This window comes from Salmo salar, chromosome ssa24, assembly GCF_905237065.1.
Source record: "Salmo salar chromosome ssa24, Ssal_v3.1, whole genome shotgun sequence".
In the NCBI taxonomy this organism is placed as follows: Eukaryota; Metazoa; Chordata; class Actinopteri; order Salmoniformes; family Salmonidae; genus Salmo; species Salmo salar.
In genome coordinates this window covers 27,976,513-28,003,358 of record NC_059465.1, presented here as the reverse complement: position 1 = coordinate 28,003,358, position 26,846 = coordinate 27,976,513, and the positions used below count along the sequence as shown (strand labels likewise).

Below are 26,846 nucleotides of genomic sequence, written 5' to 3'. Positions count from 1 at the left end.
GACTCATTGGGTCACCGCCACCACCTGGGACAATGACGCAATCCCCCTGTGATGTCACTGCTCCTTAGTGTCCCCCCAGATGATCCTCACCCCAGGGATTACACCTGTCACCCAGGGTTACGTGACCTGTTACCTGGGTAACAAGGCCTGGCTCTACTGTAATCCTCCAGTTGAAGTGATTCCCCCCATGTAGTACCATTCACATCCTCATCATCGTAATCACCACTGTCAGCTATGTGATGAGAAAAGCTGTGGTGATAACGTGTGTGCTTCCGTGCATGCGGCGTGCTTGTGTGTGTGGTGAAGGGAACAGTGTGAGCAGAGTGGACTGGGTCAGCTGATTCTGTGCTCATCACTGTGTATATTGATGACATGTTGTGGTGGCTATGGATGGGTCCAGCACATTATGCACTCTGTCTGCCCTGCACAGCATATTCCCTCTATCACCTGGATGAAGAGCATCTCCCTGGAACTTTAGATTGAAATCCAATGGCAGATTCTGGCCTTTGATCGAATATTCCTATTGATTGAAATACATTACATCAATAATGGCCACTGATTCAATCTGTGTTTAACTGTAAGATTCCCTAATAGAACCATGTGATTCCACAAAGATTTAACATGACATGAGATTCAGCAAGCTTATTAAAATGCAACTAACAAAAAAGGACTGTAATCAAGTTACATATTCAAATATAGTGCTGATGGCGATTCCACTGTGGTGTATGATTTAAGTCTTTTCTCCCATCTTCCTGCGCCTTTCATAATACCAGGGTCATTCAGACACACAGGCATTCACAATTACAAAGTATAGTAGAGTGGAGGCTGCTGAGGGGAGGACAGCTCATAATGTCTGGAGCTGTGTAAATGGACTGGGGTCAAATACATGGTAACCATGTGCTTGATGTATTAGATAGCATTCCACTCATTCCTCTCCAGCCATTAACACGAGCCCGTCCCCCCCAATTGAGGTGCCACCAACCTTCTGTGTATCAGGGCCTGCTGCCTACACTCTGTTCCCCCTGGGTAGGGTTGCACAGAGAGGCTATATCACTGAAAACTTTTGAAGTTTACTAGTAAACTACCTGCATTTTGGTAACTTTCAAGGAATAAATAAAATGTTATCAGGTGACATGAGGTCCCTGCTCTAGAAACTCATGGACAATATGGACACAGATATAAAAAATTTATACACTTTAAAAAAGTTATTCAATTATAAATTACCAAAGTTTCCATAGATTGCGACAGATTACAGATGATTCCGGTAATTTTGGTATATTACCGGTAGCTTTGCGACCCTACCCCTAGGTCATATCACTACACCAGGCCAGGGTTCAGCCTGAAACACACCCACACGAGCACCCACACACACCCACACATTACACACACATTATAGATGCCACCACTTAACACTGCCCTCCACAGCCAGAACACCAGCATGTCTATCTCTCGCACACAGAATTATATTCTGGCGTTACCATTTGCTGTCACAGAGGACATACCAAGACTTAACCAATGATGCTCATTGCAGGTCAAAACTTTGCTTTTTTAGAAGTGCTTACTCAATCCAGCACCTGGGAAGCATTTTAGGATGTGCTCCGCTAAAGAACACAGGACATTCCATAAATGTTTTCATGGGTAGTCATGTGGCTATAAGTCTGTGATGCCCTCAGCCCAGTGTCCACCCAGAGGACAGAGCAGGGAGGGCCCGAGAAGCTGAGAGGCAGGGTCTAGGAGGCAGAGAGGCCTTAAAGGAAAACTCTACCCAAAAACTATCTTTCGGTATTAGTTTCATTCGTCCATTGTTGATATAGTCCAAATGTTTTGCATATCAGCAATCACGTTCTCAAGATATATAACTTTCAAAATACAGAAATACAGCCGGTATGATGCACGGCGGAGAGGATGGTCCATTCATTTTCAATGAAGCCTGGGGGGGGGGATTCAAGTTTCAAGTTTTAACGTCACATGGACAAGTACAGTGAAATGCCTTTCTTGCAAGCTCTAAACTCAACAATGCAGTAATCAATAACATTGTATGAACGTAGTCTGCGTGGTGAAACGTAAACAGTATGTCCAACAGCCGGACCAGCTAACTTTCCCACTCTAGCTAGCCAGCTGACACTAGCAGTCACGTTTAACAATACAAATCTTTGTTTTCTAATCTATTTTTGTATTAAACATTATTATTATTTCATTTTTATAAGATGTTTTAAAATATTTGATAAACAATACACATAAAAACACAAACATTACTACATCACCCCTACCCAGACCCACTAGTCCCCCACTCTTATCTCCGGCGCCCGCATCACTTTCTGTCACGTTCTCAAACTGTACTATTTTGTTTCTCTCCGTCGCCCACACTCTTTCAATTATTAGATAATAAAGCATTTTCCATTGCGTGAACGATGGAGGATTGGCTGATTTCCAGTTTGAGTATACGCTTTTTTTAAAGATAATTGATGAGAAGAGTATTGTCCAACCCATCAGTTATCTCACTACACCCTCAAGAGGCTGAGAGACAGGGTCTGGGAGGCAGAGCCTGAGAGGCAGGGCCTGGGAGACAGAGGGGATGAGGGGCCCGGGAGGCAGAGCCTGAGAGGCAGGGCCTGGGAGACAGAGGGGATGAGGGGCCCGGAGGCAGAGCCTGAGAGGCAGGACCTGGGAGACAGAGAGGCTAAGAGGCAGGGCCTACGAGACAGAGACAGAGAGGCAAGGCCTGGGAAGCAGAGCCTGAGAGGCAGAGCGGCTGAGAGGCATAGCTAGGGCTGTTGTGGTGACCATATTACTGCCACACCGGCAGTCACTAGTCATGAAGGCAGTCAAATTCCATGTGACCGTTTAGTCATGGAAATTAGGCTTCTCCAAGCTCTGATGCTAGCCTACCAAACTTGCTAACTGCCTGGTACTCATCACTCTATTGTCCCTCGAATCATGCTGACATCTATGCAAATATTACAGATAGAAGGAGGTTAGTTACAAGTATATTTGTTAATATGGCTTGTTCTAAAAAAAGAAAAGTTGACTCTGAAAACCATATATTCATTCAGACGAGTGGACGGAACAGTATTTACTCATTCTCTCCGCAACTAGCACAAAACCAATGTGTCTGATATGCAGTGAGTCCATAGCTCTCGTGAAAAGTGCCAATCTTAAGTGCCATTATGACACCAGGCATAGTACATTGGATCAGAAGTATCCCCTGAACATGGAGGTGAGAACAAACAAGATTAACCAACTCAGATCCCAGCATGAGAGGTCCACCAAAGTCCTTGTCAATTCACTAACAACCCAACAACATGCAATGGAGTGTTCACTGAGGATAGATTGGGTTTTGGGAAAACACCAAAACATTTTCAGACGCTGAGATGGTAAAAGAATGCATGTGTGAAGTTGCTGACACCTTGCTTGAAGGTAAACTAAAAGATGAGCTCATGGAAAAGATCCCACTGTCAGATTCCACAGCAATGAGGACAACTGAAATATTAGCTGAAGATTTAACTTCACAACTTGATGAGGCCATTCAGAATGCACCTGTCAGGGCTTTCAGAAGGATCGGACCAATACGCAGCATGTTCGTAGTTCCACATCTTTTATTCAATCGTGAAACGAATGCAATATACAATAAACTTGAAATACAAAACAAGAAAGCCGTTAACAACCCACGGCATACAAATGGAAAACCCCCTACATAAATATGATTTCCAATCAGAGGCAACAAGAAGCAGCTGCCTCCAATTGGAGATCAACCCCAAACAAAACCCGACATAGAAATAGAAACCCTAGAACCCAAAGCAACCCAGACAACCAACCAAACACCCCCTGCCACGCCCTGACCCATCTACTATAGAAAAATGACTTCTTACAATGGTCAGGACGTGACAGTAACCCCCCCCCCACAAAGGTGCAGACCCCGACTGCACACAACCCCCCCCCAACACAACAACCACAAAAACACAAGGGGAAGGTAGGGAGGGCGACAAAAGTCTATGGCTGCTCATGTGCTCCACCCAGAACCTTCCTCTTCTCCCGATCCTCCAGAAACGGAGGTGGCTCTGGCGCAGGGCGTAACCTCCATTCCGCCCGCAGATCCCTCCGCTTCTGTAACATAGGCCGGTGGATCATTATTGGAGGAATCGGACTGTAGATCCTTACTGGAATCACTGTGCTGTAGACCACTGCTGGAGGTTCCAACCTCCAAGCCGCCGCTGGAGGATCTGGGCTGAAGGCCCTGGGCCGCAGACCGCCGCTGAAGGCCCTGGGCCGCAGACCGCCGCTGAAGGTCCTGGGCCGCAGACCACCGCTGAAGGCTCCGGGCTGATGAGCGTCGCTGGAGGCTGCGGGCTGGGGAGCGTCGCTGGAGGCTCCTGACTGGGGAGACGCACTAAGGGCCGAGTGCTCACAGCAGGCACCGGCCGTACCGGGTTATGGATGCATACTGAACGTGGCGCAGGAACCGGTCTCACCGGACTGGGGAGACGCACTGGGGACCGAGTGCTCAAAGCAGGCACCGGCCGTACTGGGTTATGGATACGTACTGAAGACTTGATGCGTGGTACTGGCTTAGGTGGCGCCAGACTGGTAACACGCACCTCAGGACTTGTGCAGGGAGCAGGAACAGGACACTCCGGACTGGGTATGCGCACTGGAGGTCTGATGCGTGGAACTGGCTTAGGTGGCGCCAGACTGGCAACACGCACCTCAAGACGAGTGCAGGGAGCAGGAACAGGACGTACCGGGCTATGTAGGCGAACTGGAGACCTGGCATGCTGAGCAGGCCTACTCCTTCCGGGTTCAATGACCATCTTTGCCCTACACCGGCGAGGAGCTTGCACCGACCGCACCGGGCTGTGAGTGCGTATGGGCGATATAGTGCGCACCACACTAACTCATCGCTCGCTCCTCAGCACGCCCGCTCCGCCCTGCTCTTTCAGCCAGTACTTCTCTTCGGATTCTCGCACTTGACTCCTTGACTGGCTTCTGTCTGCTCCACTGCTCTCTCCGATAGGCACGGGAAGTTAGATTAGGGCTCCCCCTGATGTCGACAAACTCCCCTTATGCCACCACCCAAAAAACATAATTATGGGGCTGCCTCTCCACCTTGATTATTGGTGGATATAGCGCTTCGTAGTATCGTCGCTCCCTCTTGGCTTCCTCTAATTCCTCCTTCGGGCGACTATACTCCCCAGCCTGGCTCCAGGGTCCTTTTCCATCTAATATTTCCTCCCAAGTCCACGACTCCAAGTACTTTTTCTCACGCTGCTTGGTCCTTTTATGGTGGGTAGTTCTGTCACAGGGGTCGTTGAATGGAGACCAAGATGCAGCGTGGATAGTGCTCATTCTTAATTCTTTAATGAAGACACTTTAACAAAAAAATTTAAAAAAACGACCAACAACAGTCCCGTCAGGTACAGTTAGACTAAACGGAAACAACTACCCACGGCATACAAATGGAAAACCCCCTACATAAATATGATCTCCAATCAGAGGTAACAATTGGAGATCAACCCCAAACAAAAAAGAGGACCACCCTGACCTGACATCATATCACCGCATCATCATCCATCAATCTGTCCTGTGTACCAGTTTGGAAAAACAGAATTCTGAGGTCATGACAACGATGATGAAACTGATCAACCTTTTGAGAGCAACATCATCCCTACAACACCGCCTGCTACGAGGCATTCTGACAGAGGCCAATACCAGTTTTGATGACTTACTACTGCACAGCAACGTCAGATGGTTCAGCAAAGGCAGGGTTTTGGAACGCTTTTGGGCCATTCAGGAGGTCATCAAAGCTTTCTTATCAGAGCAAAAGGGTGACAAGGCAACTTGGTTTTCTGAGTTTTTGGAAGATGAGGAGAAGATGGAAACAGTTGCGTTTTTGACAGACATTACATCACACCTTAATAAACTGAATGTTAAGCTACAGGGATGGGACAACACAGTGTGTGATATGATAAGAGCAGTCCAGGCTTTCCAGAAGAAATTGGAGCTTTTCAAGAATGCTCTCCAGGGAGAACTTGTCCACTTCCCCAATCTTTTGGTGCAAACGCAGGGAGACAAAGATGTTCCCAACCATATTGATTTCCTACAGAACCCCTTCTTGGTCACAAATGTGACAAAGTTGTCAGAAGAAGCAAAACAGATCTTCAGATGGGTAGATGTTGCATCACTGCAAATGGAGTTGATTAACTGGTGCTGCCTATCTTGGCTAGGACGCTCTTGAAAAAGAGATTTTAAATCTCAATGAGCCCTTCCTGGTTAAATAAAGGTTTAATAATAATTTAATTAAGCTGCAAGAAAATGTGTCTTTGAAGGACCAGGCTGGGGATTGTGACCCTGTCACTTTCTGGGGAAAGACGGTGCCTGCAGCTGATGTCCCTGTTCTCAGGAGACTGGCACCGTACATCCCGACCATGTTTGGCTCCACATACAGCTGTGAATCAGCCTTCTCCACAATGAACTTTATTACAAACAAACACCGCACCAGGCCCACCAATGAACACCTGCACCAGTGTCTCAGAGTGGCTCTCACACCACTTGTGCCAAAGTTCAAAGCATTTGCAGGATACAGAAAGTGTAATTTCTCTCATTAATGCAGGGCAAGGCCCACAGTGACTTGTACATGAATCTTGCATGGCCCACAGTGACTTATACATGAATCTTGCATGGCCCACAGTGACTTATACATGAATATTGCATGGCCCACAGTGACTCAACATGAATATTGCATTGCCCACAGTGACTCAACATGAATATTGCATGGCCCACAGTGACTCAACATGAATATTGCATGGCCCACAGTGACTCAACATTAATATTGCATGGCCCAGTGACTCAACATGAATACTGCATGGCCCACAGTGATGTTCTGTGCATTCAGATGAATATTTTGGTTAAACTTTTTTGCTCTCCAGAAAACATACACTTTATTTTATAAAAATAAATCCTAATAATTCAAGGACCATGTACAATGGTTCACAGTACACTTTCTGCATAGATAATTATGCAACCACTTCTGTTGCACATGTTTGCATTCGAAATAAGTTAATTAATTAATTCAAATTGTAGTCTCATTGAATGTACATTTTATATAACAACATGTTTCCTAAGTGGTAGACGACTATGTTTGTTACTACGCAGTACCACAGCACCGATAAAGGATGATATGCATCCGGAAGACAGGAGATGCTAAATGTGTTTATGTTCATTAACGCTCAATTACCATGAGACCGACAGTTATTTGCATGACAATCACTGGCTGACGAAATTTCGTGACCGCCAATGCCCTAGGCATGGCCTGGGAGCCAGAAAGATAGAGAGATAGAGAGGCAGGGCCTGGGAGAAAGCCCGGGAAACAGAGAGGCTGAGAGGCAGGGCCCGGGAGCCAGAGAGAGAGAGAGAGGCAGGGCCTGGGAGACAGAGACAGAGAGAGAGAGAGAGAGAGAGAGAGAGAGAGAGAGAGAGGGCCTGGGAGCCAGAGAGAGAGAGAGAGAGAGAGAGGGCCTGGGAGCCAGAGAGAGAGAGAGAGTCAGGGCCTCGGAGACAGAGAGGCAGAGAAGCAGAGAGGCAGGGCCTAGGAGACAGAGAGGCAGAGAAGCAGAGAGGCAGGGCCTAGAAGACAGTGAGGCAGAGAGGCATGGCCTAGGAGACGGAGAGGCAGAGAGGCAGGTCCGGGAGACAGAGAGGCAGAGAAGCAGAGGCGAAGAGGCAGGGCCTAGGAGACAGAGAGGCAGAGAGGCGGGGAGGCAAGGCCTAGGAGACAGAGAGGCAGAGAGGCAGGTTCTAGGAGGCAGAGAGACAGAGAGGCTGAGAGGCTGAGAGGCAGGGTCTGAGAAGCAGAGATACAGAGAGGCCTTAGAGGTAATGAGACAGCGATACCTTAGAGGCAGGGCCTGTGAGGCTGAAAGGCAGGGTCTGGGAGGCAGAGAGCCACGTAGGGTCTATCTGCTCTGACCTTTGAATGGAAAATGTGCAAGTTTGGACTGGTGCCTAATTATAGAGTAAATGGAACACATATTGTCCTCATTATGCTGTACCCAGCTTCCTTTCTTCTTTCTCTCTTTCTGTCCTGTTTGTCTCTCTCTGGCCGCTCTCTGCACTCTATTTCTCTCTGCACCCTCTCTCTCCCCTCTCTGTCCTTCTGTCTCTATGTCATAGTTGGTAAAGCAGCGCTGAACCCTCCCCAGTTGCTATCACAATAAGTTACTGATAAATGACGTGTTCCCCACACTTACGCCCTAGCAGCACGTTGAATAAGGGTGGCAGGTAGCCTAGCAGTTATAGCACTGGGACAGTAACCAAAATGTTGCTTGTTCGAATCTCTGAGCCGGCAAGGTGGAAAAATCTGTTCTGCCCTTGAGCAAGGCAGTTAACCCCCACAACAGCTGCTGCCAGGGTGCCGATGACGCCGATTATGCCAGCTCCCCGCACCTCTCTGATTCAGAGGGGTTGGGTTAAATGCGGAAGACACATTTCTGTTGAATGCATTCAGTTGTGCAACTGACTAGGTATCCTCCTTTCCCTTCTCTTTCCAATTATAAACCTGGACTCAGATACACAACACACACTGTTCTCATTAAGAGTTAGTCTCTCTGTATTGTATATGTGTGTCTCGTGAGTCAGTTATTATCCTGATGTCACACACTGCACCACGACGCATAACTGATAATAATACAGGTGACAACCAGGATACAGTATGTACATGTGACATATATATAAATGAATGGGAGAACACTGAATGCAAAATAGCAACCAAGAGGGCAAGAGTAAAAAAGGCGCTGATTAAACAGATTACATTACTTTTGGCCAAGAGATCACTGGAATAAGTGTAAAGTGTGTAATACAGTGTGATATTATTCATCTACAATGTATTTTCTTAACCCTGGGCAACATGGGCCTGGGAGGCTCACAGGGATATTGGTATCCACTGTACTCCACCAATTCATTTTTCAACTTCAACTCTACTATTCCCCCAAAAGTTTTTTGTTGTTGACATAAATGCATTGTAATTTAAGCTTTAAAACTGCAAAGTTTTCTCTCTGTGTCATGGCAAAATTGCACGATATTAGCTTTTAAGGTGCAACAATAGAAAATATCTCTGCCCTATAACAAAATGTGTAGAACCGCAGGAAATTAGCTTGAAAACTTGAAAATGTTCTCTCTAATGCCTAGAGGGAGGCCTTTTAAATGTTATTTTCCCAGGCCAGAGACTTGGTTTGTCCAGCCATCCACCGCAGGTGTTATAGTAAAACTACTTTTAGGCAATTTTCTTCACACTCAAGTTGTGTTCTGATTATGAGGGGTCCCCAGTCCCAAAAGGGGTCCCCAGTCCCAAAAGGGGTCCCCAGTCCCAAAAGGTTTGAGAACCCCTGCTGTAGTTAGGCTATAAACCCAGTCAACTGACTTGCCATAGGGCATCTCTGAGTCACAGGTGACGGTTATTAATACACATCTCCATGGCAGGGTCATCAGAACAGTAACCACAACAGAAGGGGGTATTGACTAGATGGTATACGGCTTAAGTCAGAATTTACTTTTCGTAGCAGGTTAGGAGAACTTATGCACCAGGTTGGGAGAATTAACATAGCAGGTTAGGAGAAATAGTTTAAGGTTAGGAAAAGGGTTAGGATAAAGATAAGCTTAAATGCCAAAATTTCAACTTTTGACATCAATTTGACATAAACTGTATCCCTTTAGACAGCAGAGGGGCTTGGTCTAGATGGCTATTAGGGAGGCCAGAGATGAGTGTCTTTGGTAAATAATCAACTGTGTAGAAAGGAGAGGAGACGGTAAGGAGAGACACTGTGGTGCTGACAGTGTGTGTCTTGCCCTTGGCCACAACTAAACATGTCAGATAAACAACTAAACATATCAGCCAGCAAAAGCAAATAGAGAGACAGTGGGATAGGGGGAGGGAGTATTATGATGTCATACAGACGTGGCATGTGACATGGAAAATGTGAGGTGGGGTTTGTGACACAGAAAAGAAGGGGGGGGGGGTATTGCTTCGTTGAGACACATGGCATGTCTGTTAGGTATTGTGATTTCACATAGGGTGACATTCTGTACAGAATGGAAGGTGAGATGTGATGATGTCACGGAGACAAATACTGTCCTGTAGCTACTGTGACATAATAGGAGAAGACATAATGGAGAGTTCCCTTGTGGTAGAACCTGCTGTTCAATCTGTCAGCCATGAAGAAATGCTCATCTCTCTCTCTCTCTCTCTCTCTCTCTCTCTCTCTCTCTCTGTCTCTCTCTCTTTCTCTCTCTGTCTCTCTCTCTTCTCTCTCTCTCTCTCTGTCTCTCTCTCTTTCTCTCTCTGTCTCTCTCTCTCTCTCTCTCTCTCTCTATCTCTCTCTCTCTATCTCTCTCTCTATCTCTCTCTCTCTCTCTCTCTCTCTCTCTCTGTCTCTCTCTCTCTCTCTCTCTCTCTCTCTCTCTCTCTCTCTCTCTCTCTCTCTCTCTCTCTCTCTCTCTCTCTCTCTCTCTCTCTCTCTCTCTCTCTCTCTCTCTCTCTCTCTCTCTCTCTCTCTCTCTCTCTCTCTCTCTCTCTCTCTCTCTCTCTCTCTCTCTCTCTCTCTCTCTCTCTGTCTCTCTCTCTCCATTTCAATTTAAGGGGCTTTATTGGCATGACAAACATATGTTTACATTGCCAAAGCAAATTAAATAGATAATAAACAAAAGTGAAATCAACAATAAAATGAACAGTAAACATTACACTCACAGATTTCTCTCTCTCTTTCTCTCTTTCCAATTCAATTCAATTCAAGGGCTTTATTGGCATGACAAACATATGTTTACATTGCCAAAGCAAGTGAAATAGCTAATAAATAAAAATGAAATCAACAATAAAATGAACAGTAAACATTACACTCACAAGAGACATTTCAAATGTCATATTATGGCTATATACAGTGTCGTAATGACGTGCAAATAGTTAAAGTACAAAAGGGAAAATAAATAAACATTAATATCTCTCTCTCATTGGCTGAATATTGGTATGGGAAAAATGTTAACATTGACAAAGCAAGTGAAATAGATAATAAACTCTCTCTATCTCTGTCTCTGTCTCTCTCTCTGTCTCTCTCTCTCTGTCTCTGTCTCTCTCTCTGTCTCTCTCTCTCTGTCTGTCTCTCTGTCTCTCTCTCTCTCTCTCTCTGTCTCTCTGTCTCTCTCTCGCTCTGTCTCTGTCTCTCTCTCTCTGTCTGTCTCTCACTCTCTCTCTCTGTCTCTCTCTCTCTCTCTGTCTCTCTCTCGCTCTGTCTCTGTCTCTCTCTCTCTGTCTGTCTCTCTGTCTCTCTCTCTCTGTCTGTCTCTCTGTCTTTCTCTCACTCTCTGTCTGTCTCTGTCTCTGTCTCTGTCTCTGTCTCTCTCTCTCTGTCTCTGTCACTGCCTCTCTCTCTGTCACACACCCACTCAATCAATGACACCTATACTATTCCAGGCAGAACCTTGAAACCTTTATGAGTATCCAAGCAGCCTGAGAGCTCTGATAGTGAGTTGACATATAGCAGGCCTAGACACTTGGTTCTGTCCTGTTCAGGCATGCAATATAGTCCACAGTAGACTGCACCTTTCCCAGTCCCAGTCCATGTGACTTACTAACCCTACTGACTTGATTTGAAAGGAAAAAGGGAAACATTTCCTCCTTCTCTCCTTATTTCTCCTCTCCTCTTCTTTTCTCTCCACCCTGCACCTTTCCCTCACCAAGGTCAGGTTTACTCATCTAAGACAAACAGAGACACAAATGTGTACCCGCACGCAAACACACACACACGCGCGCAAACACACACACACACACACACACACACACACACACACACACACACACACACACACACACACACACACACACACACACACACACACACACACACACACACACACACACAGAGATACAGTTGAAGTCGTAAGTTTACATACACTTACGTTGGAGTCATTAAAACTCATTGTGCAACCACTCCACAAATTTCTTGTTAACAAACTATAGTTTGGCAAGTCGGTTAGAACATCTACTTTGTGCATGACACAAGTAATTTTTCCAACAATTGTTTACAGACAGATTATTTGACTTATAATTCACTGCATCACAATTCCAGTGGGTCAGCAGTTTACATACACTAAGTTGACTGTGACTTTAAACAGCTTGGAAAATTCCAGAAAATGATGTCATGGCTTTAGAAGCTTCTGATAGGCTAATTGACATACTTTGAGTCAATTGGAGGTGTACCTGTGGATGTATTTCAAGGTCTACCTTCAAACTCAGTGCCTCTTTGCTTGACATCATGGGAAAATCAAAAGAAATCAGCCAAAACCTCAGAAAAACAATTGTAGACCCCCACAAGTCTGGTTCATCCTTGGGAGCAATTCAATTTCCAAACGCCTGAAGGTACCACGTTCATCTGTACAAACAATAGTACGCAAGTATAAATACCATGGGACCACACAGCCGTCATACCGCTCAGGAAGGAGACGTGTTCTGTCTCCTAGAGATGAACGTACTTTGGTGTGAAAAGTGCAAATCAATCCCAGAACAACAGCAAAGGACCTTGTGAAGATGCTGGAGGAAACAGGTACAAAAGTATCTATATCCACAGTAAAACGAGTCCTATATTGACATAACCTGAAAGGCCACTCAGCAAGGAAGAAGCCACTGCTCCAAAACCGCCATAAAATAGCCAGACTACAGTTTGCAACTGCACATGGGGACAAAGATCGTACTTTTTGGAGAAATGTCCTCTGGTCTGATGAAACAAAAATAGAACTGTTTGGCCATAATGACCATCGTTATGTTTGGAGGAAAAAGGGGGAGGCTTCAAGCCGAAGAACACCATCCCAACCGTGAAGCACGGGGGTGGCAGCATCATGTTGTGGGGGTGCTTTGCTGCAGGAGGGACTGGTGCACTTCACAAAATAGATGGCATCATGAGGAAGGACAATTATGTGGATTTATTGAAGCAGCATCTCATGACATCAGTCAGGAAGTTAAAGCTTGGTCGCAAATGGGTCTTCCAGATGGACAACGACCCCAAGCAGCGTGTGCGACCAAGGAGGCCTACAAACCTGACTGAGTTACACCAGCATTGTCAGGAGGAATGGGCCAAAATTCACCAAACTTATTGTGGGAAGCTTGCGGAAGGCTACCCGAAACATTTGACCCGAGTTAAACAATTTAAAGGCAATGCTACCAAATACTAATTGAGTGTATGTAAACTTCTGACCCACTGGGAATGTGATGAAAGAAATACAATTTTAAATAAATCATTCTCTCTACTATTATTCTGACATTTCACATTCTTAAAAAAAGTGGTGATCCTAACTGACCTAAGACAGGGAATTTTTACTAGGATTGAATGTCAGGAATTGTGAAAAACTGAGTTTAAATGTATTTGGCTAAGGTCTATGTAAACTTTCGACTTCAACTGTAAGTCCATAAGAGAAGAAGAGCTATGACAAACTGAGAAGTAAACAACAGCCCAGTCCTGGACCGATGGAGATATAAAAAATACATGATTTAAACGATAGTATGTGGTGTGGGGGCTGTGCTTTGGCAAAGTGGGTGGGGTTATATCCTGCCTGTTTGGCCCTGTCCGGGGGTATCATCGGATGGGGCCACAGTGTCTTCTGATCCCTCCTGTCTCAGCCTCCAGTATTTATGCTGCAGTAGTTTATGTGTCGGGGGGCTAGGGTCAGTCTGTTACATCTGGAGTATTTCTCTTGTCTTATCCGGTGTCCTGTGTGAATTTAAATATGCTCTCTCTAATTCTCTCTTTCTCTCTTTCTGTCTTTCTCTCGGAGGACCTGAGCCCTAGGACCATGCCTCAGGACTACCTGGTATGATGACTCCTTGCTGTCCCCAGTCCACCTGGCCGTGCTGCTGCTCCAGTTTCAACTGTTCTGCCTGCGGCTATGGAACCCTGACCTGTTCACCGGACGTGCTTGTTGCACCCTCGACAACTACTATGATTATTATTATTTTACCATGCTGGTCATTTATGAACATTTTAACATTTTAACATCTTGACCATGTTCTGTTATAATATCCACCCTGCACAGCCAGAAGAGGACTGGCCACCCCTCATAGCCTGGTTCCTCTCTAGGTTTCTTCCTAGGTTTTTGGCCTTTCTAGGGAGTTTTTCCTAGGGAGTTTTTCCTAGCCACCATGCTTCTTTCACATGCTTTGCTTGCTGTTTGGGGTTTTAGGCTGGGTTTCTGTACAGCACTTTGAGATATCAGCTGATGTACGAAGGGCTATATAAAAATAAATTTGATTGATTGAATTTGATTGAGTATCTGTGGTCACCATCCATTCATATCAGTCCAATGCTCTGTTGTCTTAAATGACTGAAACGGCACACTGTTACAAAATATTACAGATATAGGCATACACGATCTCACATCAGCTGAAATCTGAGAAGAAGAGAAAGATGAGGTTGAACCCTCAGGGCAGACTACTAGAGATATCAATCTCCATGTTAATCTGATCATAATACCTGTTCTTGAAAGGCAGCCTCATTCAGCTGGAAAACTCTGCAATGGCTTTAATGATGATGGGGCTTAGTTCACACAGGCCTTCTCCCAGTCTGAGAGGCTTACGTGGATAATTAGCAGGCTGTGTGAGAACAGAGCGACCCTAAGACTAGGGTCGAGGAGGGAACCAGCATGCTGTGTGTTTGTTCAGGACTGGACTGTACTGCTCAGCCTGAAGTACCACGGAGAAACACTGTGAAAATAAACTAGTCTTCGACAGGGATCTACCCTTGCAGAGAACATGTGAGTGCAGAAGGGATGAGGGAGAAAAAAAAGCCATAGACAAGCGGAGACAGGAGGGAGGTGCAGTCTATGGAAGAGGAGAAGTCTGGGGGCGCTGCTAAGGAGACTTCAGCCAGTGACAGAACACATTCCAGAGTACATGATGATTAACATACAGCCTATACCACCTTGTGAGAGAGTATGTAACGGCTGTTGTATGGTGTTGACATAGTGAGTTCTGATAGAAACGTAGTAACCAGAGACACCACAGCACAGAGGCAAACATCCATGCTGGATGCCTGCTCTTCCTTTCACTGTGCTGTATAGTTAACAGAGTACAACAGAGAGGAAGACTAGAAAAAGACATCTCTCACATACAGTTACTGTAGTTAACCAAGAACTTCTCATGTTCCCCAGTCAAAACAACAAATATGAACGGACAGGCCAGAGCTTGACAGCCTGAAGAAGGAAAGGAACCAGAGAACAGTGGGAAGTATGATAAGGGTGCAGGAGAGAGGACAGAGAGGATTGAGATGACAGGCAGGAGACAGAGGCAGGGAGAGGAAGACGATGTGGAGATAAATGACAGAGCCTTACACAGGATGATGGAAGGAGAGAGAGAGAGAGAGAGAGAGAGAGAGAGAGAGAGAGAGAGAGAGAGAGAGGTGTATGTGTGTCTTTTGGAGGGGTTGGATTAAAAGTGGTTGGACCTTATGTGCAATTGACCAATAAAGTTATCTTAATCTCAAAATAAGAGGAAAAACCGATGGTAAGAAACTAGGGGACTGGAAATGGGGCGAGTGAGAGAGGAAAGTAGCAGGACAAAGGAGAGAGAGAAAAGGGTGAGAGAGATAAAGGTTTGAGAGAGGGGAAAGAGAACACAGAAACAGAGAGAAACTGGACAGTGTGTGGCTGGAAGATGTGTCTGTTTACCAGATTCCTTCCATGTTCCGTAGAGAGCTGATGGAGCGAGATCGTGGCTTCATAACAATACTCATGATGTCACCTTCTCTCCCACACGTTACTGTCCTGTCCAGGCCACAGCCCCCACGGTTCTGTTCAGGTCAAACCACAGACCCCACAACTCCCTAGAAAGGAAAGTGTTCCTGTTCAAACCACGGTCCCCACAGTTCCCACGTTTTCCCCTCCTGGTCAAACAGTCCTATTGTGTTCAGATTGTGGTCAAACCACAGCGGTCACTCTTCACTTCTACAGTTATCTCAAAAAGCAGTCCTGAGATTCTTTTAATACCGTGTTGCAACCTCTCCTTCGAACTGCAGTAATCCTGTGGATCGGTCCAACAGAGTGGTCCTGTAATGTTCCTGTTGTGGTCGTGTTGTGTTTAGGGCTTCTGTGCCCCAGCCTGGGAGCTTATGGTCCAGACAGAAACAGAGACTGGTAGATATGTCAGAGAACACAGGACTGGAGTCCCAACTAAAACTATTCACTACACAGGAATCCTCTCTCTCAGACCACAGTGTGAGTCGGATCCGCCTCCTCTATTTATCGGTCTCTCTCTCCCCCTTTCTTTCTCTTTCCCTTCCTCAGACTCCTGCTTTGCTCTCTCTCTCTCTTGCTCTGTTGTTGTTACCAACGTGTGTCAATTCTCTTCCACTTTTTTCCTTACCTCTCCTTCCTCTCCCTCTCGACAGTCTTTTCCTGGCCAGCGAGTATAAGCCTTCCTCCTCTCTTTCTTCTCCCACTTTTTTCTCTCTGTCTTCTGACTCTTCCCTCCTTCCCTGGCCACATGTGTAAGCTCTATCTCTCTCTCTCTCTCTCCTTCCTGCAGCTTGAGGGGGGGTTTGCGTTGGCAGGGGTGGGGTTGTTGAGGTTGCAGTAACTCCTTCAGGGGCGGGGCTCTATCCCATAGTACAGCCGCTGTCTCAAACATCAATCACACTGCTGCCAAGGTAACCAAACACCAACACCCATGTTGTATTATCCACAATGTGCTAGAGAAGTAGCATAGTGGCATGTGGCACAAATACACTGTGACTTCCAATGAATTACAATTGAAGTTATCCACAGTGACTAATACAGGTATAGTAAGGACAGAAAGTAGCTGAATAAAAGTCATAATAAGAGCAATGTAAATTAAGTAAAATGTTCTTACATATTAAGCAACTTCAATGACTGAAAACTGCTTGCATAATAGCGGAGCGAGGGAGAGAGGGAGGGAGGGACAATGACCAACCAGGAGAGGACTAGCCCCAGACCATTCTCCAACGTGAAAATATTGTGTTACGTGAAATCATACCAACAACGTAAATTCAAGGTAACTACATACATTCTAGGAAGTCTAATCCCTCCAAATGAATATCAAGTGTAACTTGACCATCTATTGTTACTTATAAGTCTAACTTGATCATCTTCTATTTGGTGTGAGGTAATAGTAAGTACTGTTTCAACTGTAGCAAACGTCTACAATCAACATTTTTCTTATCAAACAGAGAAAGAACATGGTGAATGTGGAATCAGGGTATGCTCCGGATCTTGAGGAAGTTTTGTAAACAAACATGGAGGCTTCCACCACATGGCAGAACTTGGCCAAAGTGTCTGGCAGGGCTACTACACAAGCCCAATTACCTCATAACCTGGTCACAGACAGACAGACAGACAGACAGACAGACAGACAGACAGACAGACAGACAGACAGACAGACAGACAGACAGACAGACAGACAGACAGACAGACAGACAGACAGACAGACAGACAGACAGACAGACAGACAGACAGACAGAGAGAGAGAGAGAGAGCTCCTCATTAGGGTCTGACTGGGACAGGTAAGTGATTCTCTTATGACGCACGTCTTAGACACAACAACAGCTCGTAATAAGACCCGGTAGTAATAATGCCCGGCTATGACAGCAACACACACGTACAAACACACACACACACACACACACACACCTGCATCTCATATACCTTGGCATAATTGTGTGCCGTGACAACAGAGTGACGTCAACTAGAGGATGTTGTCTTTTGTTCTGCCAGAGAAGAGGGAGAGGGAAAGAAAGAGAGAGGGAGAGAGAGAGAGAAACTGGCCCACTCAAGGCTTTCTATGAGGGATAATACGTTGGTAATTTGCTTCATGTGCTGCTTCTTTTCTTTTATGTTGTGTGAGAGAAAAGAGACAGGACTGGGGCCACCATGGGCCGCACGTCACACTCTCTCACACTGTCTCACACTCCCAAACACACTCTCGAACACACACACACAATGAGCTGTAAATCGACATAATCAATGCTGACCTCAGGTAATGAGGTAATAATGTATGTAGCGTATGTAGTGTACCCACACACATCAGCTAACGAATAGGCCTATTCACCCAACAACAGGATGAAACAGGATGTCATTTGATTGGGGGAAATCTTAACAAAGTATATTGATAATGAACTTGCCTTATTCCTTCTTCCGGTCACTTTTGTGGACCCTGAGCCTAGTTACCCTCTGACCTTCTGACTCCACATAAAGTCTAACATACAGCATTTGTTTTAGGTCAGACATGAAGAGAAACAGCTATTCTACATACATCAAATCAATTTGTTGGCAAACCAATGAGCTTCTTTAACAGCAGAGGTACAGTAATGTGACTGATTTCATGCTGGTGCATCCTGAGGCTGTCCATGGTATACAGATCACGTGACTCGTTGGCAGTGAATGAAGTGGAGCTGAATGGCACAACCCACTGGTTCATGTTTAAGCATAAGTCACACCCTGAGTTTTTTCTTACCCAGGGCCATAGTTACAGGCTAAAGGCAATATCATTTTTATTTTAAACTGTGGTAATTTCACAGGTCCACAGTGACATACTGTCATTGTTGCATACAACCCAACAAGAAAGGGTTAACAACTTAAACACAAGATAGGATAACAAAGCGCGTCAAACTAAGAAGTACAGCAGTTACATTCAGTTACATGTAAAGGTATAATACAAGTTCAGCACATAGGTCATTTGAATCATTATTGCCATCTAGTGCTGAAATAGGCATACTGTATATGCTAGGGCAGTGCATTGTGTCCCCCTAGTGGTCATGAAAGTTAACCTGAAGTAGGCCTAGCAATAAGGCAAGAATAGACCAAGCTAAGAATCAGAATATTCCAAAGTTACTTGGTTGAATTGATTTTGTTAAATGAGTTCATGATGCATATGACCTTATTCACTCTACTATCAGTGCAATGGCTACCCAGACTATTTACATCCCCCCCCTCTTTTACGCCGCTGCTACTCTCTGTTATCATCTATGCATAGTCACTTTAATAACTCTACCTACATGTGCATATTACCTCAATTACCTCGACCAACTGGTGCCCCCGCACATTGACTCTGTACCGGTACCCTCTGTAAATAGTCTGGCTATTGTTATTTTACTGCTGCTCTTTATTTACTTGTTCCTTTTATTTCTTGTTCCTATTCATATTTTTTAAACAGCATTGTTGGTTAGGGGTTTGTAAGTAAGCATTTCACGGTAAGGTCTACACCTGTTGTATTCGGCGCATGTGACTAATACCATTTGATTTGATTTGAACGTGTTATAAATAGGTTGAAGTGAGGCTACAGAGGAGAGACGGTCAGCCCACTCAATCCACAGGTCAAGCTCCACCCATATCTATATGTCTAGAATAACACTCTGACCTTTACCTCATGACTTGGTTATGGCGCCAAGACTCACACGCCACATTACACACACGCACACATGCACGCACGTCATTCACACACGCACACACACATGCTTACGTACGCGCAGACACACACACACACACACACACACAAATACAGAAATAACCTGCTTTGATAATCATAAAGCACACATCTGATTACTATGATTACTTGGAGAGACAGACAGACCCTGCAGAATTAGCACTAATGGGAGGAAAGTGCCTTGGCTATGAGCGTTAGAGCAACCAATAAGCTGAATAATCAACTGAATGGAGGCGTCTCCCAGAACATGGAGTAAAGTGCAGGATTTGATGGAGCTCTCCCATTCCCTTATTTGTCACCTTTCACTCTTCTAATAGCACCAATCTCTCTATCTAACAGTAAACATGTTGCTGCATCCACACACACACACACACACACACACACACACACTTCAAAGTCTACTGCAGATATTGACCAACACCTGTGCAACATTGGATCTATACAGACCAAACACCAGAACTAATCCCTTATAAAAACCAAAGCCACAGATGCAGGATCTTAATTTGACCTACAGTATATTGTCACAACAAAATAATCCTACGGCAACAGGATTTGAAAGTTTTGTCCATAATGTTGCTTGATCAGTGGTTAGGCTATTAACTGGCCAAAAGTAGGCTACAGTGCCTTCAGAAAGTTTTCACACCCGTTGACGTTTTCAAAATTTTGTTGTGTTACAGCCTGCATTTAAAATACCTCATAATGTCAAAGTGGAATTATGTTTTGAGAAATGTTTACAAATGAATTAAAAATGAAAAGCTGAAATGTCTTGAGTCAGTAAGTATTCAACCCTTTTCTTATGGCAAGCCTACATAAGTTCAGGAATATAATTGTGCTTAATAAGCCACATAATTTATTGCATGGACTCACTCTGTGTGCAATAATAGTGTTCAACATGCTTTTTCAATTACTACCACATCTCTGTACCCCACATATACAATTATCTGTACAGTCCCTCAGTCGAGCAGTAAATTTCAAGCACAGAATCAACCAAAAAGACCAGAGAGGTTTTCCAAAGGTTCTCAAAGGGGAAAAAAAGAAAAGATAAAAAGAAAAAAGAAAGCAGATATTGAATATCCCTCTGAGCATGGTGCAGTTATTAATTACACTTTGGATGGTGTACCAATACACCCAGTCCCTACAAAGATACAGGTGCCCTTTAACTCAGTTGCCGGTGAGGAAGGAAACCACTCAGGGATTTCACCATGAACCCAACGGTGACTTTAAAACAGTTGCAGTTTAGTGGCTGTGATGGGAGATAACTGAGGATGGATCAACAACATTGGAGTTACTCCACAATACTAACATAAACGACAGAGTGAAATAAAGAAATCATTTACAGAATACAAATATTCCAAAACATGCATCCTGTTTGCAATAAGGCACTAAAGTAATAATGCAAAAAATGTGGCAAAGAAATTAACTTTTTGTCCTGAATACGTAGGACAAATCCAACATAACGCGTCAGTCAGTAAGCACCACCCTTCGTATTTTCAAGCATGGTGATGGCTGTTATGTGTATACTTGTCATCGGCAAGGTCTAGAGAGTTTTTAAGGATAAAAATGAAGGGAATAGAGCTAACTACAGGCAAAATCCTAAAGAAAACTTAGTTCGGTCTGCTATCCAACAGACACTGAGAGAAAAATGCACCTTTCAGCAGGACAATAACCTAAAACACAATGCCAAATCTCTTACTGGAGTTGCTTACCAAGACGACATTGAATGTTGTTGGCAAAGTTACAGTTTTGACTTAAATCGCCTTGAAAATCTATGGCAAGACTTGAAAATGTCTGTCGGGCAATGATCAACAACCACTTTTTTTAAGAACAATGGGCAAATTTTGCACAATCCTGGTGTGGAAAGCTCTTAGAGACTTACACAGAAAGACACCAAAGGTGATTCTAACATGTATTGACTCAGGGGGTTCAATACTTATCTTATCAAGATATATAAATGATTTATTTTCCATGTGTATATATATATATATATATATATATAGTGAGATCTTGCATGGAGCCCAAGGCCGAGGGACATTGACAGTTCTTTTGTGTTTCTTCCATTTGCGAATAATCGCACCAACTGTTGTCACCTTCTCACCAAGCTGCTTGGCGATGGTCTTGTAGCCCATTCCAGCCTGGTCAAGGTCTACAATCTTGTCCCTGACATCCTTGGAGAGCTCTTTGGTCTTGGCCATGGTGGAGAGTTTGGAATCTGATAAATTGATTGCTTCTGTGGACAGGTGTCAATTATACAGGTAACAAACTGAGATTAGGAGCACTCCCTTTAAGAGTGTGCTCCTAATCTCAGCTCGTTACCTGTATAAAAGACACTTGGGAGCCAGAAATCTTTCTGATTGAGAGGGGGTCAAATACTTATTTCCCTCATTAAAATGCAAATCAATTTATAACATTTTTTGCATGCATTTTTCTGGATTTTTTTGCTGTTATTCTGTCTCTCACTGTTCAAATAAACCTACCATTAAAATTATAGACTGATCATTTCTTTGTCAGTGGGCAAACGTACAAAATCAGCAGGGGATCAAATACTTTTTTCGCTCACTGTATAGTACCAGTCAAAAGTTTGGACACACCTTCTAATTAAAGTGTTTTATTTATTTGTACTATTTTCTACATTGTAGAATAATAGTGAAGACATCACAACTATGAAACATATATGGAATCATGTAGTAACCAAAAAAGTGTTAAATAAATGAAAATATATTTTAGATTTTAGATTCTTCAAAGTAGCCACCCTTTGCCTTGATGACAGCTTTGCACTCTTTTGGCATTCTCTCAATCTGCTTCATGAGGAATGCTTTTCCAACATAGGTTGAGCACTTGTTGGCTACTTTTTCTTCACTCTGTGGTCCAACTCATCCCAAACCATCTCAATTGGATTGAAGTTGGGTGATTGTGGAGGCCAGGTCATCTGATGCAGCACCATCACTCTCCTTCTTGGTGAAATAGCCCTTACACAGCCTGGAGGTGTGTTTTGGGTCATTGTCCTGTTGAAAAACAAATGATAGTCCCACTAAGCGCAAACCAGATGGGATGGCGTATCATTTCAGAATGCTGTGGTAGCCATGCTGGTTAAGTGTGCCTGAATTCTAAATAAATCACAGACAGTGTCACCAGCAAAGCACCCCCACACCATCACACTTCCTCCTCCACGCTTCATGGTTGGAACCACACATGCAGAAATCATCCATTCACCTACTCTGCGTCTCACAAAGTTAAAACCAAAAATCTCAAATTTGGAATCATCATACCAAAGGACAGATTTCCACCAGTCTAATGACCATGTTTCTTGGCCCAAGCAAGTCTCTTCTTCTTATTGGTGTCCTTTAGAAGTGGTTTATTTTCAGCAATTCGACCATGAAGGCCTGATTCACACAGTCTCCTCTGAACAGTTGATGTTGAGATGTGTCTGTTACTTATTTGAACCTTTATTTAACTAGGCAAGTCAGTAAAGAACAAATTCTTATTTACAATGACGGCCTAGGAACAGTGGATTAACTGCCTTGTTCAGCGGCAGAACAACAGATTTTTACCTTGTCAGCTGGGATTCGATTTAGCAACCTTTCGGTTACTGGCCCAATGCTCTAACCACTAGGCTATCTGCTGCCCCTGTTACTTGAACTCTGTGAAGCATTTATTTGGGCTGCAATTTCTGAGGCTGGTAACTCAAATGAACTTATCCTCTGCAGCAGAGGTAACTCTGGGTCTTCCTTTCCTGTGGTGGTCCTCATGAGAGCTGGTTTCATCATAGTGCTTGATGGTTTTGGCGACTGCACTTGAAGAAACTTTCAAAGTTCTTGACATTTTGCGGATTGACTGACCTTCATGTCTTAAAGTAATGATGGACTGTCGTTTCTCTTTGCTTATTTGAGATGTTCTTGCCATAATATGGTATTTTACCAAATAGGGCTATCTTCTGTATACCACCCCTACTTTGTCACAACACAACTGATTTGCTCAAACGCATTAAGGAAAGAAATTCCACAAATTAACTTTTAAGAAGGCACACTTGTTAATTGAAATGCATTCCAGGTGACTGGATGAAGCTGGTTGAGAGAATGCCAAGAGTGTGCAAAGCTGTCAACAAGGCAAAGGGTGGCTACTTTGAAGAATCTAAAATATATTTAGATTTGTTTAACACTTCTTTGGTTACTACATGATTCCATATGTGTTATTTCATAGTTTTGATGTCTTCACTATTATTCTACATTGTAGAAAATAGTAAAAATAAAGAATAACCCTTGAATGAGTAGGTGTGTCCAAACTTTTGACTGGTACTGTATATACATATATGTTTTATTTTTACTTTGACATTGGAGTATTTTGTGTAGATTGTTGACAATTTAAAAAAAATTCAATCCATTTAAATCCCACTTTGTAACACAACAACATTTTGGCAAAGTCAAGTGGTGTGAATACTTTCTGAAGCCACTGTACAAGAAATGTGCATATAACTGCGTTAGTGTGGGTTTTCAGTGAATGTATGTAAATCACAAAGCTCATTTGCATTAACATTTCCTGCGGTGCAGAAAAATTCTCAGCAACAAAATAGTGATCAAAATAGCCCAGCGGCTGAGAAACGGAGCAACGACATTTTACATAACACTGTGGCGCACTTCAATGTGAACGCTGATCTGTTCGTTAGGGTTGCCCCGGTGGAGCTATTTATCACCAGTAGGCCAGGTAGGGCTTAGATAAGTGAGCAAACATACACACGGGCACACACACACATCCACATAAACACACACACACACACACACACACACACACACACACACACACACACACACACACACACACACACACACACACACACACACACACACACACACACACACACACACACACACACACACACACACACACACACACACACACACACACACACACACACACACACAAGAGCATTCACACACACAAAATGAGGAAGGGCTTTAAAGAACTATTATTGATCAATCCAGTTGGCTAATAGAGCTCTATGACATGTTCAACTTCCCCTGTCTGCTCCTCTTCCACTGACGATCTCTGACACACAAGGAATATCTGCCTGTTTACTGACGAAACAGAAAGCTTTGTGAGAGGGAGCAGTTGAAAAATAACTATGACAGTCCAAGAATCACAGCAACAATCCCATTCTAGTCCATCTCAAGACAGTTTTCTCTGGGACAAAACTGCACCCCTTCTAGAGAGCGCCACTGGACATCTAGCCTTGGAATAATAACTAAACAGAAACATGACATATTGGTCGATTAATAATAAATGCAGAGTCACAATAGCCTACCCTCCCTCCCCTATCCCCAGTGCCCACAGTTACCCTCTCCTCCTGGCTTTGATGTCGATGGGCTTGTTGGTGGAGTATGGAGAGCCACTGGAGCAGGCATGGCGGTAGCGTGCTATCCTCTCAAGAGACTCGGAGTTCGCTGGCAGACTCATCTTACTGCACCTCCACACTCAAAGCTGAGACAAACACTCACACACATACGTGCAAGGGAACAGTCCCTTACAGCAGACACACACACGGTAGAGTCACACACACACACTCACTCACACACACACGCGCACAAGCGCCAGGCAGGACACTCCTACAGAGCTCCACTGGACATCTACCCTCTACGAGAAGAGAGAGAGGAAGGAGAGGTGGAGGGAGAAGCATGAGATAAGGTGAGAGAGAGAGAGAGAGAGAGAGAGAGAGAGAGAGAGAGAGAGAGAGAGAGAGAGAGAGAGACTGAATGATTGTGCAGAGGGGCGGGTACACAGCTACTGGCTGATACTTTATATGTCAGTTACTTTAGACAGCAGTGCTATTACGGTCTGTCTCTAAGTCTAAGTCTCTAAGAGAGACACTATTAGTGTCTGTCTCTAAGTCCATCTGAAACAGCTAAGAAGATAATACTCACTCACTCACTCACTCACTCACTCACTCACTCACTCACTCACTCACTCACTCACTCACTCACTCACTCACTCACTCACTGAGGGGATTCGATAAATGCCCTGGGCCTGCCCCGGGTGAACCGGGTTAGCATTGATTGCATTCGTTTTGTGACCTTGCTGACAACATGACTGAGTAGCAATGATGGGGAAGCTACTCTGAACATATAGTTCACCAAGCTACCAATTACTTCACACTGGAAGAAGTTAAGCTACACTAAAATATAGTTTTCTAAAGTTATTTTGAAAAAGTAGTTCACTACATCTAAACTACTTCGTGAAGAATTATCATATCTAAATCTGAAATGTCATTGACTACAAATTGCAAGAACAGATCACTCTGGAGTCAGATGTTAACATAACGTGTAATTTAGCCTATTAAACACAAAAACAATGTATCCAGTGAGAAAGAGGCAGGTTTGATGACTAAAATTAAAGGGAATTCTTGCCTACTCCACTCATATTTTCTTTTCTTTTTGAAAAGAAAAGTAGTGTGTCGTTCCAGTAGTTAGCTACATCGCTACATGGCAAACAAGTAATTACAGTTGAAGTCGGAAGTTTACACACACTTAGGTAGGTGTTATTAAAACTTGTTTTTCAACCACTCCACAAATTTCTTGTTAACAAACTATAGTTTTGCCAAGTCGGTTAGAACATCTACTTTGTGCATGACACAAGTAATTTTTCCAACAATTGTTTACAGGCAGATTATTTCACTTATAATTCACTGTATCACAATTCCAGTGGGTCAGCAGTTTACATACACTAAGTTGGCTGTGACTTTAAAAATTTAGGAAAATTCCAGAAAATGGTGTCAAGGCTTTAGAAGCTTCTGATAGGCTAATTGACATCATTTGAGCCAATTGGAGGTGTACCTGTGGATGTATTTCAAGGCCTTCCTTCAAACGCAGTGCCTCTTTGCTTGACATCATGGGAAAATCAAAAGAAATCAGCCAAGACCTCAGAAGAAAAATTGTAGACCTCCACAAGTCTGGTTCATCCTTTGGAGCAATTTCCAAATGCCTGAAGGTACCACGTTCATCTGTACAAACAATAGTACGCAAGTATAAACACCATGGGACCACGCAGCCGTCATACCGCTCAGGAAGAAGACGCGTTCTGTCTCCTAGAGATGGGCGTACTTTGGTGCAAAAAGTGCAAATCAATTCCAGAACAACAGCAAAGGACCTTGTGAAGATGCTGGAGGAAATAGGTAGAAAAGTATCTATATCCACAGTAAAACGAGTCCTATATCTACATGACCTGAAAGGCCGCTCAGCAAGGAAGAAGACACTGCTCCAAAACCACCATAAAAAATCCAGACTACGGTTTGCAACTGCACATGGGGACAAAGTTCGTACTTTCTGGAGAAATGTCTTCTGGTCTGATAAAACAAAAATGGAACTGTTTGGCCATATGACCATCGTTATGTTTG

At 44.0% G+C, this 26,846-nt stretch overlaps 1 protein-coding gene across 2 annotated transcripts in view; it reads right to left on the bottom strand.

Moving 5' to 3' along the window:
• Positions 1–25,096, bottom strand: part of LOC106585720 (cAMP-specific 3',5'-cyclic phosphodiesterase 4D) — a 60,618-nt gene extending 35,522 nt beyond the window's left edge. The window contains exon 1 of one of the 2 annotated variants that reach the window (XM_014172261.2): positions 24,795–25,096. In XM_014172261.2, coding sequence (XP_014027736.1) covers positions 24,795–24,913 — 119 coding nt within the window. In that variant the 5' untranslated portion in view covers positions 24,914–25,096. Of the gene's footprint in view, positions 1–15,696; positions 17,009–24,794 lie in introns of those variants that run through there. The other variant, XM_014172263.2, reaches the window with a different exon arrangement.
• Positions 25,097–26,846: the final 1,750 nt, after the last annotated feature.